At 45.5% G+C, this 19,629-nt stretch overlaps 1 protein-coding gene across 1 annotated transcript; it reads left to right on the forward strand.

Moving 5' to 3' along the window:
* Window positions 1-11,211: 11,211 nt before the first annotated feature.
* On the forward strand, window positions 11,212-18,536 carry LOC123766991 (germ cell nuclear acidic protein-like). Its single transcript, XM_069307353.1, has 2 exons — window positions 11,212-11,736; window positions 18,363-18,536. The coding sequence occupies exons 1-2, from the start codon at window positions 11,212-11,214 to the stop codon at window positions 18,534-18,536; spliced, it is 699 nt and encodes a 232-aa protein (XP_069163454.1).
* The last annotated feature ends 1,093 nt before the right edge of the window (window positions 18,537-19,629 follow it).

Raw genomic sequence — 19,629 nt, forward strand, 5'->3', positions numbered from 1 at the left:
ACGATAATCCACTGGGGTATTGAGGACAGGAGGGTGATTGGTGATATCACACGAGACTCCTGTCTAGAGCGTACCCCTTTTATCGTTCGTGGAGTGGCCGTACCAGCCTTGGTGGCTCAGTACCTGCCAGCAGACCTGCTGGACGTGTGGTTGACGGCCTCCACGACGGTGCCCCCAGTGGACCTGTGTTGTGGCTGACCTGTGGCCAGGGTAGACTCGGCGTTCTCAGAGGACACGTCTTGAGGCCACGAAGAAAGCACCGCGGACTCAGCACCTAGCTTCGAGGATCCATAGTCTCCAGCAGAAGACTACAGTGTTGATCCCCTCTGTAAAGTGTTAATACCCCTCCCCCTTGTGTACGTTTTACTTTTATATATTTAAATGGTGATGGTGTTAATTATAATATTAAGTTCTTAACTTTCTTTCCATACTCCCTTTAAGTTACTTGCGTCACGGATCTCATCCCTTGATAGCCTCTACTGGCTTGGGGCCGGATATATATCTTCCTCTAACTACATCAGAGTAAGAACCCCGTTGCGTCCCGAGAGGGCCGTAACAATAATTGGCATCCCCAGCGGGATCCGTCCCCTTGTTAAGTATGTTTGACAGGGGTGGTGAAGTGGCGTAATCCCTGTATATAATTCCCCCTGTGTGACGATTGTGACGTTATACGTCCTGTGCGGTGCTCAGAGTGACTAAGTGCGATATTGTGCAGTGCGGTGCTCGCTGTGATTAAGCGATTAAGTGCAATATTGACTAGTGCGGTGCTCAGTGATTTAGTGTAATATTGTAGAGCGAAGTGTTCGCTTGGACTCGGTGCAATATTGTAGAGCGAAGTGTTCGCTTGGACTCAGTGTAATATTGGGTAGTGCGGTGCCCGAAGTGATTACGTGCAATATTGGCAAGTGCAGTGTTTGGTGCGATAAAGGGCAATATTGACGTAGAACAGTGCTCGGTGCGTTAAGTGCTAAAGTGTAAGCGGTGTGTCAAGTGCTAGTGGAGTATTCCATCTGTGACAATGGCAGAAAAAGCTACCATCGATGATCTGGACGATGTTCAGGCTTTTCTGAACAGAGTGGACTGTCTTGCCAGATTAAAGTATCTGAGCAAACCAGAGCTAGTACTAGTGAGCGCCTACCTGGAGATAAAGATACGTGCCAGTGATTCCCGTGTGGAGATCTTGTCCAAGGTTCACCGGCACCTGAAGGCAGAAGAGAAACAGGAAGGCGAGACTCCTAGTACAAAGGAAGGTGAGGAACTAGCTTCCACGGAAAAGGAAGATAAGGGCAGCGACGTTGACAGTGATGCAGGTGAGCTTAATATCAGCTTCCTAACTGTCAAGATGCGTGCCTTGGAAATTAATCGAGAAATTGAATGGAAGAAGTTAGAATTAGAGCGAGAATTAAAAGATAAAGAATTGGCGATGAGGCGTTTAGAATTAGAAAGAGAAGAAAGAAGAGAAGAACGAGAAAGAGAAGAGAGAAGAGAGAGAGAAGAACGAGAAAGAGAGAGAGAAGAACGAGAAAGAGAAGAAAAAGAAAGACAGAGACAACATGAACTAGAAGTATTACGATTAGGCGCTGGACAGAGACAAACTGGAGTAAGCGGTTTCGATCCGGTAAGGAATATCAAAATGGTCCCCAAATTCAACGAGAGAGAAGTTTCGAAGTTCTTCGCAGCCTTCGAGAAAGTCGCTGCCTCTTTGGAGTGGCCAAGGGAGAATTGGGCCATCATGATACAGTCAGTCTTGACTGGGAAGGCCCAAATTGCCTACTCTACGTTATCCCTTGACGACTCCGGCGATTACGATATGGTGAAGAAAGTGGTGCTCATGGCGTACCAATTGGTACCTGAGGCATATAGGCAAAAGTTCAGAAACCTGAAGAAGACCTCAGAGCACACTTTCACCGAATTCGCCACCATCAAGGAGCGACTTTTTCAAGAATGGTGTGCCTCTCGGAAGGTGGAGACCAAGGAAGACCTCGAGCAGCTGATTCTGCTCGAGGACTTCAAGGATTGTTTGTCTGGAGACCTGAAGACGTACCTAGAGGAACAACAGGTAGAGACCTTGAGTGCAGCAGCCACCATGGCTGAGGAATACATCCTGACTCATAGGCCATCTGCTAAGTACGTCCCAAGGAATTACCAGCGCCGGTTCGACAGACCTCATGAAGAAGAAGAGAGACCCGTCCCACAAAGTGCTAAGAAGACGCCCCCAAGTAGCCCCCGAAGAACAAGTCCTAGTAGTCCGAAACACCTTAGTCCAAGGAGGAATATGGTGTGCTGGACTTGTGGGCAGAAAGGGCATATAGCTGCTAGGTGCCGAGGCAGAAGAGGTGGCAGCGCACGAAGGGAGGTGATGTTGATGAGCTGTGTTACGCCACCAGCAGGAAACCAGTCTACAATGACGCAGGAAGGACCAAGTTTGTTTGCCCCTCACACTTCATGCGGGTATGTAACGAGTGATCATACTGGTAGATCAGTTGTAGTGCTCAGAGATAGTGGAGCAGCCCAGTCCCTGATCGTGAAGAGCTCGTTACCCGAGGGAGTAAGTGTGGATGGGAGACCCGAGGTTATCCTGGTTGGGTTTCCAAGGACGCAGTACATCGCCCCCTTAGTGCCAGTACATCTCGACTCGCCTTATTTCAGCGGCACATGTGCGTTGGCAGTAGTCGATACCCTCCCTGTGGCTGGGATTGACGTGGTACTAGCCAACGACTTGGTGACCGATTGGAGCACCAATCATCCCAAGGTTGCGGACGAGTTTACCAGAACAGCACGGTCTGAGGTAACAGGCAATGGTAATGTCCAGGTAAAGACATACCCGGATTTGAACATGTCTAATTTGTCCTCTCCCCCGCAGATCGACAGTTATTTAGCAGTGTCTCCTGATTCTCTCGACAAGGAACATGAGGTTACGATGGCAGAAGTACCTGAGCTAGAAAAGAGGCCTTGTGTGCAGACACCCACGGATACCAACGAGTCTGGAGCGAAGGCTGAGGTGTGCTTGCGGTATGGCAAGTTACAGCGTGTAGTGGACCAGCCAGAGATTCCCCAGACGTCAGAGGTATGTTCTAAAGGTCTAGTGCCCTCTTTGGTCCAAGCCAGGCTAGTGGATGGTGCCGGCTATGGACATGACAAGCTCAGGAAACTTATCCCTCGACTTACCAAATGTTTCCTATCGGTATTTTGTTTGTTTTTCGTATGTGTTCTTGTTTGTGCTCTCAGTGAGGACCGGTGGACGACCCGACGAATGATGGCTCCCATGAACATCGCGAAGAGGTCCCAGGGATTGGAGAGTTGTACTGCAAGTGTTGCAGTTGAAGAAGGGACCTGGGAGGTAATAGATGATACAGGAGGTACGACATGTGATAATATGAGTGACTGTTTCCGACAGGTTGACACCCCTCGCGTGATAGCTGAGCCTCAAAGCAGCGTTATGCGGAACGTTGGTCGACCTGACGGTGGCAGAGTGAATGCCATCTGCAACGTACAAGCAGCCCTGTTGGGACTAGGTTTAAGCCTAGTAGTAGGGTATGCTGTAAGTATTGACTTACCCACTGTCGCGATCACTCTGAATTATCAGACCCCTGTATTCCAGGTTCCTGTCTCCCTGAAGGATCATCGGACCGGCACCAGAAATGCCGTCTGTGGTCAGCCATCATCGGTGCCACTACACAGGGAAGTGTCGAGTCGCCCCAGATCGTGTCTACACCGATCCTTACTCGAGAGAGGTGAGATGATGCCCCTGTTTGCTATCGCAGAGGAGGTGTGGAAGATTACGTCAGGCAGGTCATCGCCTGCCATTTTCAAGCTCCCTTTGGGCCAGGGTTTCTCAGTAGAAAAGTTCTGTGGACAAGACAGCCTCATCACTCTAGTTCATAGGATAAGTAAGTCCATTTGGAGTTGTGTCGCCCTGCTAATTTGGTTTGTGTTTTTTATAGAACCCCAAACCAAATTCTTTTTGGTGGGGAGGTGTTACGAACCCGGATCCAGCGTCCGTGCCTGGAGCAGTGACAAACACGCCATCTGTGGGTCAGCTCCCGAAACCCCCGCCAAACGAACGACGACACCTAGTGAGGACAGCGTGTACTGGCCTCGAGGACCAGTTTCCAGTCTGGTTCAGCGCTCAACACCGCCGCTCCTGACCTCTGGTGAGGTGGTGCTCCGACGACAGCGCCATCTATGGAGTGGATACGTCAGGCGTTAGTATCTGAGCCTGTGAGTGTGGTGTATTAGTGTCCCAGTTATTGATGACGTGTCTGCTTACAGAGCCGACCTGGGACCACTGTGTTGAAGGTGGAAGCAGTCTACCCGAGGCAGCCAGTCTCCATACTGTGAAGTTTGCTGCAGCTGTCGTGACGTCGTCCCCCCGGAAGAACACTGTGGTGTGTTAAGCCTGCCAGTGGAGTGGCAGTGGAAGGATTTACCCGGGACCGACGGTTGGAGACGATAATCCACTGGGGTATTGAGGACAGGAGGGTGATTGGTGATATCACACGAGACTCCTGTCTAGAGCGTACCCCTTTTATCGTTCGTGGAGTGGCCGTACCAGCCTTGGTGGCTCAGTACCTGCCAGCAGACCTGCTGGACGTGTGGTTGACGGCCTCCACGACGGTGCCCCCAGTGGACCTGTGTTGTGGCTGACCTGTGGCCAGGGTAGACTCGGCGTTCTCAGAGGACACGTCTTGAGGCCACGAAGAAAGCACCGCGGACTCAGCACCTAGCTTCGAGGATCCATAGTCTCCAGCAGAAGACTACAGTGTTGATCCCCTCTGTAAAGTGTTAATACCCCTCCCCCTTGTGTACATTTTACTTTTATATATTTAAATGGTGATGGTGTTAATTATAATATTAAGTTCTTAACTTTCTTTCCATACTCCCTTTAAGTTACTTGCGTCACGGATCTCATCCCTTGATAGCCTCTACTGGCTTGGGGCCGGATATATATCTTCCTCTAACTACATCAGAGTAAGAACCCCGTTGCGTCCCGAGAGGGCCGTAACAGTTCCCATAGCGTCTGAGACGCATGGCCCATGGGGCAAGAGTGCCTTGGGATTTCTCAAGGAATTGGGTTCCAAGCTCATTGACGTCACCAGAGACCCAAGGGCTTCCAGTTTTTTGTTTCAGCGTCTCAGTGTGGCGATCCAGAGGGGAAATGCTTGCTGCGTCCTCGGTTCCTGTCCAGAAGCGGAGGAGCTTCAAGAGATCCATAACCTTTAGGCATTTGTCTTGCATGTTTTGTAACCTTTAAATACACAATAAAGGAAAAAAAAAAAAAGGGAAGGGGTGGTAGGAGAAAAGCACACAAACTGTATTGGAGGGGACCTACATTCCCTCCAATGCGTTATGTGTGGTTTCCTCCGAGGCTATGGGTCCCCCTTCTTCCAGCCAGAGGTGGTACTCCCTTCCCTATATTAAAAAAAAAAAAAAAAAATATATATATATATATATATATATATATATACATATATTATATATATGTCGTACCTAGTAGCCAGAACGCACTTCTCAGCCTACTATGCAAGGCCCGATTTGCCTAATATGCCAAGTTTTCATGAATTAATTATTTTTCGACTACCTAACCTACCTAACCTAACCTAACTTTTTCGGCTACCTAACCTAACCTAACCTATAAAGATAGGTTAGGTTAGGTTAGGTAGGGTTGGTTAGGTTCGGTCATATATCTACGTTAATTTTAACTCCAATAAAAAAAAAATGACCTCATACATTATGAAATGGGTAGCTTTATCATTTCATAAGAAAAAAATTAGAGAAAATATATTAATTCAGGAAAACTTGGCTTATTAGGCAAATCGGGCCTTGCATAGTAGGCAGAGAAGTGCGTTCTGGCTACTAGGTACGACATTATATATATATATATATATATATATATATATATATATATATATATATATATATATATATATATATATATATATATATACACATATATACAAAATTGTATATTGTATATACCAGCGTATATACAAAACCTACCAACATATCTCACTGAATCTCACCATGGATACTAAAGGAAGGTGCAGAAGCACTAAGTGTGCCACTCTCTATGGTGTATAACAGGTCACTGGAAACAGGAGACTTAGCAGAAAGTTGGAAGACAGCTAACGTAGTCTCAATATACAAGAAGGGTGACAGGCAAGAGGCACTGAACTACAGGCCAGTTTCCCTAACTTGTATACCATGCAAGGTGATGGAGAAGATCGTGAGGAAAAGGCTCGTAGAGCATCTGGAGGGAAATAACTTTGTAACGCACCACCAACATGGGTTCAGAGATGGTAAATCGTGCCTCACAGGTTTAATAGAATTTTATGACCAGGCAACGAAAATTAGGCAGGAAAGAGAAGGGTGGGCCGACTGCATTTTCCTGGATTGCCAAAAAGACTTTGACATAGTACCCCATAAAAGGCTGTTAAAAAAGTTGGAGCAACAGGCAGGAGTCAAAGGTAAGGTGCTCCAGTGGATAAGGGAGTACTTAAGCAACAGGAAACAGCGAGTAACGGTGAGGGGGGAGACATCAGAAGTGGCGAGATGCCACCAGCGGAGTCCCACAGGGCTCAGTACTTGGACCCATCCTGTTTCTAATATATGTGAACGATCTTCCAGAGGGTACAGACTCATTCCTCTCAATGTTTGCTGATGATGCAAAAATTATGAGAAGAATCAAGGACGGATGAAGATAGACAGAGACTACAGGATGACCTGGATAAACTGGAGGAATGGTCTAGAAAATGGCTGCTAAAGTTCAACTCAGGAAAGTGTAAGGTGATGAAATTAGGCGAAGGGAGCAGGAGGCTGAACACAAGGTATCATCTGGGAGGGGAAATCCTGCAAGAGACAAATAGAGAGAAGGATCTGGGGGTTGATATCACACCGAACCTGTACCCCAGAGGCCCACATCAAAAGAATATCATCAGCGGCATATGCTAGACTGGCCAACATAAGAACTGCCTTCAGAAACTTGTGTCAGGGATCTTTCAGAACCCTGTATACCACTTATGTAAGACCAATCCTGGAGTATGCAGCTCCAGCCTGGAGTCCATACCTAGTTAAACACAAGACAAAGTTAGAGAAGATTCAGCGGTATGCCACCAGGCTCGTCCCGGAACTGAGAGGATTGAGCTACGAGGAAAGGCTAAAGGAGCTGAACCTCACATCCCTGGAAAACAGAAGAGTAAGGGGAGACATGATAACCACCTACAAAATTCTCAGAGGAATTGACAGGGTGGACAAAGACAAACTCTTCAACATGGGTGGGACACGAACAAGGGGACACAGGTGGAAACTTAGTACCCAGATGAGCCACAGAGACGTTAGAAAGAATTTTTTCAGTGTCAGAGTAGTTAATAAATGGAATGCACTAGGAAGTGATGTGGTGGAGGCTGACTCCATACACAGTTTCAAATGTAGATATGATAGAGCCCAGTAGGCTCAGGAATCTGTACACCAGTTGATTGACAGTTGAGAGGCGGGACCAAAGAGCCAAAGCTCAACCCCCGCCAGCACAATTAGTTGAGTACACACACACCCACCTACACACACACACACCACACGCACGCACACACACACACACACACACACACACACACACACACACACACACACACACACACAACACAGCTAACTATGCGCTATAGTTGCTGCAGAGGGCAGCAACTATAGCGCATAGAATGAGAGCGAAGCTGCTGGTCATGGGGGACCTAAATCATGGCGAGATAGATTGGGAAACGAAGGAATCCCCATGGCGGGGAGGAGACCTGGGGAGCGAAGCTAGTAGACTGTTATTGACAGGAATTTCCTAACACAGCATGTGAAGGAAGACACTAGGGAAAGAGGAGGGGATACGCCCAGCCTATTAGACCTCGTTTTCACCCAGAATGTAGAAGACATTGAGCATTTAGAACATGAAATACCACTAGGAGCCAGTGACCATTGTGTCCTAGTCTTTGACTACATGATGGAGCTTAAAATTGTGACCAAAGGACAAGAGGTCCGAGTAAGGAGACTTGATTACAGAAGAGGGGACTACAGAAGGATAAGGGAGTACTTGGGATAAGTGCAGTGGGAGGAAGAAATTAGAGGAAAAACAGTGCAAGATATGATGAACCAAGTCATATGGAAATGCAAGGAGGCAGAAGAGAGATTTATTCCAACAATAAAGGAAAAAAGCAGGAGGGAATATAATAACCCATGGTTTAATAGACAGTGTCAGGAAGCAAAAGTGAGAAGTAGGAGGGAGTGGAGGAAGTACAGAAGACAAAGGACAGAGGACAACAGGATTAGATGTAACAGAGCTAGGAATGATTACATTAACATAAGTCGAGTGTCGGAAAGAAATTATGAGATTGATATTGCAATCAAAGCGAAAAAGCAACCTAAATTACTACATAGCCATATAAGAAGGAAGATGTACGGTAAATGACCAAGTGACAAGACTGAGGAAAACAGAAGGGGCATATACAGAAAGCGACAAGGAAATCTGTGAGGTACTGAATGCAAGTTTCCATGGAGTGTTCACAACCGAGCCTGAGCAGCTCCCATTGTTAGAAGAGATTACCCTAGATGAAAGACTATCAGATATAGAGGTGACATTAGGAGGAGGTAATGAAACAGTTGACAACACTGGATGCAACTAAAGCGGTTGGACCAGTCAAAGTATCACCGTGGATACTTAAAGAGGCAGCGCAGGCTCTCAGCGTGCTTCTGGCAATGATGTTTAATGAGTCACTTAGGTTGGGAGAATTGCCCGGTTGCTGGAAGGAGGCAAATGTCGTACCGATTTTCAAGAAAGGTGATAGGGAGGAGGCACTTAACTACAGACCCGTATCACTGACAAGCATCCCCTGCAAAATACTTGAAAGAATAATTAGGCTAAGACATGTTGAGCACCTGGAGAGCATTGGGTTTGTAAACAAGCACCAACATCGGTTCTGGACAGGGAAATCATTCCTAACAAACCTTTTAGAATTCTATGACAAAGTAACAAAGATAAGGCAGGACAGAGAAGGCTGGGCAGACTGCATATTTCTTGACTGCCAAAAGGCCTTTGATACAGTACCGCACATGAGACTACTATACAAACTTGAGAGGCAGGCAGGAGTAAGCGGGAAGGCCCTAACATGGGTGAGGAACTACCTAACAGGAAGGAGCCAGGAAGGATATTTTATACTTCACTCCATAAAAAATCAAATGGTTGCTATAAATGGTAATATTACTTACAGTATTTATCTTAGTCCCGTCTAGAGCAACATATGTCTCTCTCGTACCCCAGACCATTTCCCTTGCATAGTTAGGAGAGGCTACCCTTAAGCATCTGGGCCTAGATTCACGAAGCAGTTACGCAAGTACTTACGAACCTGTACATCTTTCCTCAATCTTTGACAGCTTTGATTACATTTATTAAACAGTTTACAAGCATGAAAACTTGCCAATCAACTGTTGTTATTGTTATAAACAGCTTCCTGGTGCTTCGGAGCTTATTAACTTTTTAATAATTGTAAACAAAGCCGCCAAAGATTGAGAAAAGATGTACAGGTTCGTAAGTGTTAGCGTAACTGCTTCGTGAATCTGGCCCCTGGCTTCCAATTGGATAGACGTACAGAAGTTCCCTCTAACAACACCAATATATAATGTCTATCATTCTGTTCAAAGTTCGAGGCCAGATGCTTGGAGCCAGCCTTGCTCAACTTTGCAGGGGGAATAGTCTAGAGTATGGGACAGACATGGGCTAGTCGGGGTTGGCCTATATTAAATCCTTTATAAACAAACATTTACAAAGACCCCCAATGCGATTTTCTTGGAGACAAGTGTGAAATATTTCATGAGATGATGGAAGCTGGGAAATATGGCGACGCAACTTGAGGAGAAGCGGGATGAGGAAGGTAAACCCCAGGTTCAATAGGCAGCACAGAACAACAAGGACGGGACCAAAAAAGCATGAAAACGGTACAGGGTCAGGAGGGAAGCCGAGAGAAAATGTGAAAACAATATTACAGCATATACTAAAGACCATCCAAATTAGTTTTCACTCATGTTAGGAGAAAAGAAACAATAAGATACCATGTGATCAGGTTAAAGAGCGAGAGAGAGGCGAAGTCTCGTGGAAAATGACAAGGTGTGCAAGAAACTCAAATGATTGCAGGAGGTAATTACATATGAACCAAAGTGCATAGAGACCAGAGTAAAGTGATAAAAAGCCAGAGGAAACACTGGATGACACAGTAGCCACTAACAGAGGTTTATAAACCGGTTGAGGAGATCATGCCATTATTGATGACCAGACCACACACTAGAAATTGAAGGGACGACGACGTTTCGGTCCGTCCTGGACCATTCTCAAGTCGATTCAATTTCAATTTCTAGTGTGTGGTCTGGTCAACATACTTCAGCCACGTTATTGTGACTCATCGCCTGCATCATGCCATTAGATGCAACAAAATCAACAGGGACTAATTATAGCTACTGAAGGAGGCTGCAGAGGTGCCTTGTCACTCACTAACAAACAGGGACTAATTATAGCTACTGAAGGAGGCTGCAGAGGAGCCTTGTCACTCACTAACAAACAGGGACTAATTATATCTACTGAAGGAGGCTGCAGAGGTGCCTTGTCACTCACTAACAAACAGGGACTAATTATAGCTACTGAAGGAGGCTGCAGAGGTGCCTTGTCACTCACTAACAAACAGGGACTAATTATAGCTACTGAAGGAGGCTGCAGAGGTGCCTTGTCACTCACTAACAAACAGGGACTAATTATAGCTACTGAAGGAGGCTGCAGAGGTGCCTTGTCACTCACTAACAAACAGGGACTAATTATAGCTACTGAAGGAGGCTGCAGAGGTGCCTTGTCACTCACTAACAAACAGGGACTAATTATAGCTACTGAAGGAGGCTGCAGAGGAGCCTTGTCACTCACTAACAAATGCTTTCAATAAAACACTTGAAATGGGAAATCTCCATAAAATCTAGAAAAAGGCAAACATAACCCTAACAGTCAAGAAATGAGTCAGACTGGCGGTCCTAAGTTATAGACCAGTGTCGATAACATTCTGTGTACCGTGGTGGAGAGAGTAATAAGGGTGAGAACAGTGGAAGACCTGGAGAAGATAAACTTCAGATGAAGGGGGGGAGGGAACTTCAGATACGGGAGAGCGAACTTCAGATGGGGGAGGGGGGGGAAGTGAACTTCAGATGGGAGGGGAGAGCGAACTTCAGAAGGGGAGAGCGAACTTCAGAAGGGGAGAGCGAACTTCAGAAGGAAGGGGAGAGCGAACTTCAGAAGGAAGGGGAGAGCGAACTTCAGAAGGAAGGGGAGAGCGAACTTCAGAAGGAAGGGGAGAGCGAACTTCAGAAGGAAGGGGAGAGCGAACTTCAGAAGAAAGGGGAGAGCGAACTTCAGAAGAAAGGGGAGAGCGAACTTCAGAAGAAAGGGGAGAGCGAACTTCAGAAGGAAGGGGAGAGCGAACTTCAGAAGGAAGGGGAGAGCGAACTTCAGAAGGAAGGGGAGAGCGAACTTCAGAAGGGGAGAGCGAACTTCAGAAGGAAGGGGAGAGCGAACTTCAGAAGGAAGGGGAGAGCAAACTTCAGAAGGAAGGGGAGAGCGAACTTCAGAAGGAAAGGGAGAGCGAACTTCAGAAGGAAAGGGAGAGCGAACTTCAGAAGGAAGGGGAGAGCGAACTTCAGAAGGAAGGGGAGAGCGAACTTCAGAAGGGGAGAGCAAACTTCAGAAGGAAGGGGAGAGCGAACTTCAGAAGGGGAGAGCGAACTTCAGAAGGAAGGGGAGAGCGAACTTCAGAAGGAAGGGGAGAGCGAACTTCAGAAGGAAGGGGAGAGCGAACTTCAGAAGGAAGGGGAGAGAAAACTTCAGAAGGAAGGGGAGAGAGAACTTCAGAAGGAAGGGGAGAGAAACTTCAGAAGGAAGGGGAGAGAAAACTTCAGAAGGAAGGGGAGAGAAAACTTCAGAAGGAAGGGGAGAGAAAACTTCAGAAGGAAGGGGAGAGAAAACTTCAGAAGGAAGGGGAGAGAAAACTTCAGAAGGAAGGGGAGAGAAAACTTCAGAAGGAAGGGGAGAGAAAACTTCAGAAGGAAGGGGAGAGAAAACTTCAGAAGGAAGGGGAGAGAAAACTTCAGAAGGAAGGGGAGAGAAAACTTCAGAAGGAAGGGGAGAGAAAACTTCAGAAGGAAGGGGAGAGAAAACTTCAGAAGGAAGGGGAGAGAAAACTTCAGAAGGAAGGGGAGAGAAAACTTCAGAAGGAAGGGGAGAGAAAACTTCAGAAGGAAGGGGAGAGAAAACTTCAGAAGGAAGGGGAGAGAAAACTTCAGAAGGAAGGGGAGAGAAAACTTCAGAAGGAAGGGGAGAGAAAACTTCAGAAGGAAGGGGAGAGAAAACTTCAGAAGGAAGGGGAGAGAAAACTTCAGAAGGAAGGGGAGAGAAAACTTCAGAAGGAAGGGGAGAGAAAACTTCAGAAGGAAGGGGAGAGAAAACTTCAGAAGGAAGGGGAGAGAAAACTTCAGAAGGAAGGGGAGAGAAAACTTCAGAAGGAAGGGGAGAGAAAACTTCAGAAGGAAGGGGAGAGAAAACTTCAGAAGGAAGGGGAGAGAAAACTTCAGAAGGAAGGGGAGAGAAAACTTCAGAAGGAAGGGGAGAGAAAACTTCAGAAGGAAGGGGAGAGAAAACTTCAGAAGGAAGGGGAGAGAAAACTTCAGAAGGAAGGGGAGAGAAAACTTCAGAAGGAAGGGGAGAGAAAACTTCAGAAGGAAGGGGAGAGAAAACTTCAGAAGGAAGGGGAGAGAAAACTTCAGAAGGAAGGGGAGAGAAAACTTCAGAAGGAAGGGGAGAGAAAACTTCAGAAGGAAGGGGAGAGAAAACTTCAGAAGGAAGGGGAGAGAAAACTTCAGAAGGAAGGGGAGAGAAAACTTCAGAAGGAAGGGGAGAGAAAACTTCAGAAGGAAGGGGAGAGAAAACTTCAGAAGGAAGGGGAGAGAAAACTTCAGAAGGAAGGGGAGAGAAAACTTCAGAAGGAAGGGGAGAGAAAACTTCAGAAGGAAGGGGAGAGAAAACTTCAGAAGGAAGGGGAGAGAAAACTTCGGAAGGAAGGGGAGAGAAAACAGGTGAAGGCATATTGTTAAGTTCCTCTTTAGTAAATACAGATACAAAATATTTATTAAAAATACTACTCATCTCTTCATCACTATCTGTTATTTGACCTGTCTCAGTTTTTAATGGACCTATCCTTTCCCTAGTCTTAGTACGATATAACTGAAAAAACCCTTTAGGATTTGTCTTTGCTTGCCCTGCTATGCGAACTTCATAGTTTCTTTTTGCTTTCCTTATCTCTTTTTTAACATTTCTAACCAGTTGTACGAATTCCTGTTCTAAAGTGACCTCCCCATTTTTAATCCTTTTGTACCAAGCTCTCTTTTTAACTATAAGGTTCTTCAAATTCTTTGTTATCCACTTTGGGTCATTAGTATACGATCTATTCAATTTGTATGGTATACTACGTTCCTGTGCTTTGTTTAGAATATTCTTAAATAAGTTATATATTGAATCCACATCGAAATCCCCATTTAAGTCACCTATCGCTGGGTTCATGTCTCGCTCCAAGACCGGCCCACACCCCATACCCAAGCCTTTCCAATCAATTTGACCCAAAAAATTTCTTAGGCTATTAAAATCAGCTTTTCGAAAATCTGGCACTTTAACAGAATTTTCTCCTACTGGTCTATTCCATTCTATGCTAAATCTGATTTCTTTGTGATCACTGCTCCCTAGCTCACTCCCTATTTCGATGTCATTAATTTGCGTTTCCCTGTTAGTTAACACTAAATCTAAAATATTATTTTCCCGTGTTGGTTCCTTAATGTGTTGCGTAAGAAAGCAATCGTCAATTAATTCTAGAAAATCTTCTGCTTCACTATTCCCTGTTTTGTTCAACCAGTTTATTCCGCTAAAATTAAAGTCACCCATGACATAAATACTGTTAGATCTAGATGCTCTAGATATTTCATCCCATAGATGCTTTGCTTCCATTCTGTCTAAATTTGGTGGCCTATATATTACTCCTATTATAATATTATTAGCTTTTTCGTTTAATTCAATCCAAATAGTTTCTGTGTGTGGCTCTGTTTTGATTCCCTCTTTGAGACTACATTTCAAATTGTCCCTAACATATATGGCTACTCCACCTCCTCGTCTAATATATCTATCTGTGTGAAATAGTTTAAATCCATATATTTGATATTCAGCTAATAGTTCTCTATTTTCTACATTCATCCACGTTTCGGTAAGTGCAATAATATCTATTTTTTCTGTGCAGACAAGAGCATTTAATTCGTTAATTTTATTTCTTAGACTTCTACTGTTAGTGTAATGTGGGTGGGGACGAGGACAGGTTGACGAGTTTAGCAGTTACCAGGGAGGATGTTCTTAAACAAATAGTAAAACTCAAACCAAACAAATCCCCAGGGCCGGATGAAGTGTTTGCTAGGGTGCTTAAAGAATGCAAAGAGGAGCTTTGTGACCCACTGTCAACCATATTTAATAAATCAATAGAGTCAGGCAGAGTGCCAGAGTTTTGGAAAGTTGCTAATGTGATACCAGTTTTTAAGAAAGGAGATAGATCACTTGCGTCTAACTATCGACCAATTAGCCTAACGTCTATTGTGGGAAAGTTACTCGAATCTATAATAGCAAATAAAATTCGTCTTCATCTTGAAAAACATAAATTAATAATTGAGTCGCAACATGGTTTTATAAATGGCCGTTCATGTTTAACAAATTTGTTATCTTTTTATTCTAGCATTGTTGAGGCAGTTGATAGTGGTAAGGATTGCGATGTTGTATACCTTGACTTTAGCAAAGCTTTTGATACAGTGCCACATGAAAGACTGATTAAAAAAATAGAGTCTCATGGTATTGGGGGTGCTATATTAAGCTGGATTAGGGCATGGCTATACCAAAGGAAACAGAGAGTTAGTATAAATGGAATCAAGTCAGAGTGGGAAAATGTTGTAAGTGGAGTGCCTCAAGGCTCTGTCCTGGGACCTCTGTTGTTTATAATATATATAAATGATTTAGATTCAGGTTTGAGTAGCAACATTTGCAAATTTGCCGATGATACGAAAATCGGTAGGGAAATTAATTCGGAGGAGGACTCACTATCACTTCAAGTTGATCTAGATAGGGTTTTGAAATGGTCAAAGGTTTGGCAGATGCAGTTTAATGCTGATAAATGTAAAGGTCTGAGGTTAGGTAATGATGATAGAGTTACAAGATACGAGCTAGATGGTGTTGTGATTGCGAAGTCGGATTGCGAAAGGGATCTGGGAGTTATGATTAGTAAGAATTTAAAACAAAAGGATCAATGCATAAATGTTCGTAATAAGGCAAATCGGACACTTGGATTTATTAATCGCAGCGTTAGTAACAAGACACCTGGTGTGGTTCTCAAGCTATATCTTGCTCTAGTTAGGCCCCATTTAGATTATGCAGTTCAGTTTTGGTCGCCATATTATAGAATGGATATAAATTCACTTGAACGTGTCCAGCGTAGGATGACTAAGTTAATTCCCCAAATTAGAAATCTTTCATATGAAGAAAGATTAACAAAGCTTAAGTTGCATTCACTGGAAAGGCGAAGAGTTAGGGGTGACATGATAGAGGTTTACAAGTGGATGAATGGACATAACCGGGGGGATATTAATAGGGTATTAAAAGTATCAACACAGGACAGAACACGAAACAATGGATATAAATTGGATAAGTTTAGATTTAGGAAAGACTTGGGTAAATACTGGTTCAGTAACAGGGTTGTTGATTTGTGGAACCAATTGCCGCGTAACATTGTGGAGGTGGGGTCCCTCGATTGTTTCAAGCACGGGTTGGACAAGTATATGAGTGGGATTGGGTGGTTATAGAATAGGAGCTGCCTCGTATGGGCCAATAGGCCTTCTGCAGTTACCTTTGTTCTTATGTTCTTATGTTCTTAACTTCGGAAGGAAGGGGAGAGAAAACTTCGGAAGGAAGGGGAGAGAAAACTTCGGAAGGAAGGGGAGAGAAAACTTCGGAAGGAAGGGGAGAGAAAACTTCGGAAGGAAGGGGAGAGAAAACTTCGGAAGGAAGGGGAGAGAAAACTTCGGAAGGAAGGGGAGAGAAAACTTCGGAAGGAAGGGGAGAGAAAACTTCGGAAGGAAGGGGAGAGAAAACTTCGGAAGGAAGGGGAGAGAAAACTTCGGAAGGAAGGGGAGAGAAAACTTCGGAAGGAAGGGGAGAGAAAACTTCGGAAGGAAGGGGAGAGAAAACTTCAGAAGGAAGGGGAGAGAAAACTTCAGAAGGAAGGGGAGAGAAAACTTCAGAAGGAAGGGGAGAGAAAACTTCAGAAGGAAGGGGAGAGAAAACTTCAGAAGGAAGGGGAGAGAAAACTTGAGAAGGAAGGGGAGAGAAAACTTCAGAAGGAAGGGGAGAGAAAACTTCAGAAGGAAGGGGAGAGAAAACTTCAGAAGGAAGGGGAGAGAGAACTTCAGAAGGAAGGGGAGAGAAAACTTCAGAAGGAAGGGGAGAGGGAACTTCAGAAGGAAGGGGAGAGGGAACTTCAGAAGGAAGGGGAGAGGGAACTTCAGAAGGAAGGGGAGAGGGAACTTCAGAAGGAAGGGGAGAGGGAACTTCAGAAGGAAGGGGAGAGGGAACTTCAGAAGGAAGGGGAGAGGGAACTTCAGAAGGAAGGGGAGAGGGAACTTCAGAAGGAAGGGCAGAGGGAACTTCAGAAGGAAGGGCAGAGGGAACTTCAGAAGGAAGGGCAGAGGGAACTTCAGAAGGAAGGGCAGAGGGAACTTCAGAAGGAAGGGCAGAGGGAACTTCAGAAGGAAGGGCAGAGGGAACTTCAGAAGGAAGGGGAGAGGGAACTTCAGAAGGAAGGGGAGAGGGAACTTCAGAAGGAAGGGGAGAGGGAACTTCAGAAGGAAGGGGAGAGGGAACTTCAGAAGGAAGGGGAGAGGGAACTTCAGAAGGAAGGGGAGAGGGAACTTCAGAAGGAAGGGGAGAGGGAACTTCAGAAGGAAGGGGAGAGGGAACTTCAGAAGGAAGGGGAGAGGGAACTTCAGAAGGAAGGGGAGAGGGAACTTCAGAAGGAAGGGGAGAGGGAACTTCAGAAGGAAGGGGAGAGGGAACTTCAGAAGGAAGGGGAGAGGGAACTTCAGAAGGAAGGGGAGAGGGAACTTCAGAAGGAAGGGGAGAGGGAACTTCAGAAGGAAGGGGAGAGGGAACTTCAGAAGGAAGGGGAGAGGGAACTTCAGAAGGAAGGGGAGAGGGAACTTCAGAAGGAAGGGGAGAGGGAACTTCAGAAGGAAGGGGAGAGGGAACTTCAGAAGGAAGGGGAGAGGGAACTTCAGAAGGAAGGGGAGAGGGAACTTCAGAAGGAAGGGGAGAGGGAACTTCAGAAGGAAGGGGAGAGGGAACTTCAGAAGGAAGGGGAGAGGGAACTTCAGAAGGAAGGGGAGAGGGAACTTCAGAAGGAAGGGGAGAGGGAACTTCAGAAGGAAGGGGAGAGGGAACTTCAGAAGGAAGGGGAGAGGGAACTTCAGAAGGAAGGGGAGAGGGAACTTCAGAAGGAAGGGGAGAGGGAACTTCAGAAGGAAGGGGAGAGGGAACTTCAGAAGGAAGGGGAGAGGGAACTTCAGAAGGAAGGGGAGAGGGAACTTCAGATGGAGAGAGGGAACTTCAGATGGAGAGAGGGAACTTCAGATGGAGAGAGGGAACTTCAGATGGAGAGAGGGAACTTCAGATGGAGAGAGGGAACTTCAGATGGAGAGAGTGAACTTCAGATGGAGAGAGGGAACTTCAGATGGAGAGAGTGAACTTCAGATGGAGAGAGGGAACTTCAGATGGAGAGAGGGAACTTCAGATGGAGAGAGGGAACTTCAGATGGAGAGAGGGAACTTCAGATGGAGAGAGGGAACTTCAGATGGAGAGAGGGAACTTCAGATGGAGAGAGGGAACTTCAGATGGAGAGAGGGAACTTCAGATGGAGAGAGGGAACTTCAGATGGAGAGAGGGAACTTCAGATGGAGAGAGGGAACTTCAGATGGAGAGAGGGAACTTCAGATGGAGAGAGGGAACTTCAGATGGAGAGAGGGAACTTCAGATGGAGAGAGGGAACTTCAGATGGAGAGAGGGAACTTCAGATGGAGAGAGGGAACTTCAGTTGGGTTAACTCATTGTTAACCCATTGGGTTAACCCATTGTTAACCTTCAATGGGTTTTAAGACAAGATTAATAGAGTGCGATAGGAAAAAATGACAGGATAGATTATATATGTTTTTGGCTCAAGAACACTTGATACCAGGTCCCAGCAGAGACTGGTGTACAAGATGGACATGCAACTGGTGTAAGTGGCAGGATGCTAAACTGTGAAAGGAAGTCTCTTAAGGAGAGGAAGATCGTCACATTCAGAGGGCGAAGTCTCCAGCTGGAGGAATGTTACAAGTGGGTCCCTCAAGGCTCGGTCCTGGAGCACTAATGTTGCTAATATTAAGGATCAAACATGCGCGAACTCTCTCTTTCGGATAATGTTTCTATGTGATGCAAAACTAATTAAAAATGTAAAAACAGAGGAGTATTGCAGAATGTTAAAATACGACCTTGACAAATTCCAGGAGTTGACAAGTGCTGGAGGTCACCTACAAAAAGTGTACGGTAGTGAGGATGTGGAAAGGAAGAGAGTCGACCAGAAGGTTAATATACCACAACTAGAAAGTAACCACGAATCAGAGAAGGGAGATTTGGAAGTGGATGTAACCTCAACACCAACACCGGAGGCTCACACAGGCAGGGTGACATCAGGAGAATACGGGACGCTGGTGAACATTAGAACATCATTTAAAACCCGAAATCATGACTATTTCAACGCAATATGCACAGCTTTTGTTAAACCAGTACTGGAATCTGCAAGACCTGCTTGGAATCCATATCTTGTGCAAAATAATACGAAAATTTCAATAGTGCAGAGATTCCTTACCATATAAGATCCAAAGCTAAAAATGTTAAGCTATGATAACAGGCGGAAGGAACTAGACCACACAAGCCTGGAAGGCAGAAGAAACAGGGTAAGTATGATAGCAACATAAAATAGAGGGGAAGGGAACTAGGTCAGCCTCATTAAATTGAGAGAAAATAAAACAACACAAGTGGAAGTTAGAAACACAAGCGAGTCGAAGAGTGTAAGGTCATATACTTGTACCTTGTACAGGTGGTCAGCAAGTGGAACGTGCTGAGAGAAGCTGTGCTCTCTCAGCTTGAGAGAAGCTCCACTATCCACAGCTTCTTGGACCGATTCAACAAAGAATTTGAACGTCAGAATTGTTAAGCTATAGCGCAACAGCTACAAAATGAAGATAGTAGACAGGACATAGAGAGATATATCCTACTTCCCTGTTTTAAATGATATTAAGCATTACCACAGCCATCCACACCACCACCACAGCCATCCACACCACTACTACAGCCATCCACACCACCACCACAGCCATCCACACCACCACCACAGCCATCCACACCACTACTACAGCCATCCACACCACCACCACAGCCATCCACACCACCACCACAGCCAT

The sequence above is a fragment of the Procambarus clarkii genome, chromosome 60, assembly GCF_040958095.1.
Source record: "Procambarus clarkii isolate CNS0578487 chromosome 60, FALCON_Pclarkii_2.0, whole genome shotgun sequence".
NCBI classification, from domain to species: domain Eukaryota; kingdom Metazoa; phylum Arthropoda; class Malacostraca; order Decapoda; family Cambaridae; genus Procambarus; species Procambarus clarkii.

Excerpts from the sequence above, each read along its gene's own strand:
- LOC123766991 (XM_069307353.1), top strand. The coding sequence starts at position 11,212 with ATGGGAGGGGAGAGCGAACTTCAGAAGGGGAGAGCGAACTTCAGAAGG. Across the intron at positions 11,737-18,362 it reads GCGAACTTCAGAAGGGGAGA|GTCCCAGCAGAGACTGGTGT; the intron begins GCAAACTTCAGA and ends ACTTGATACCAG.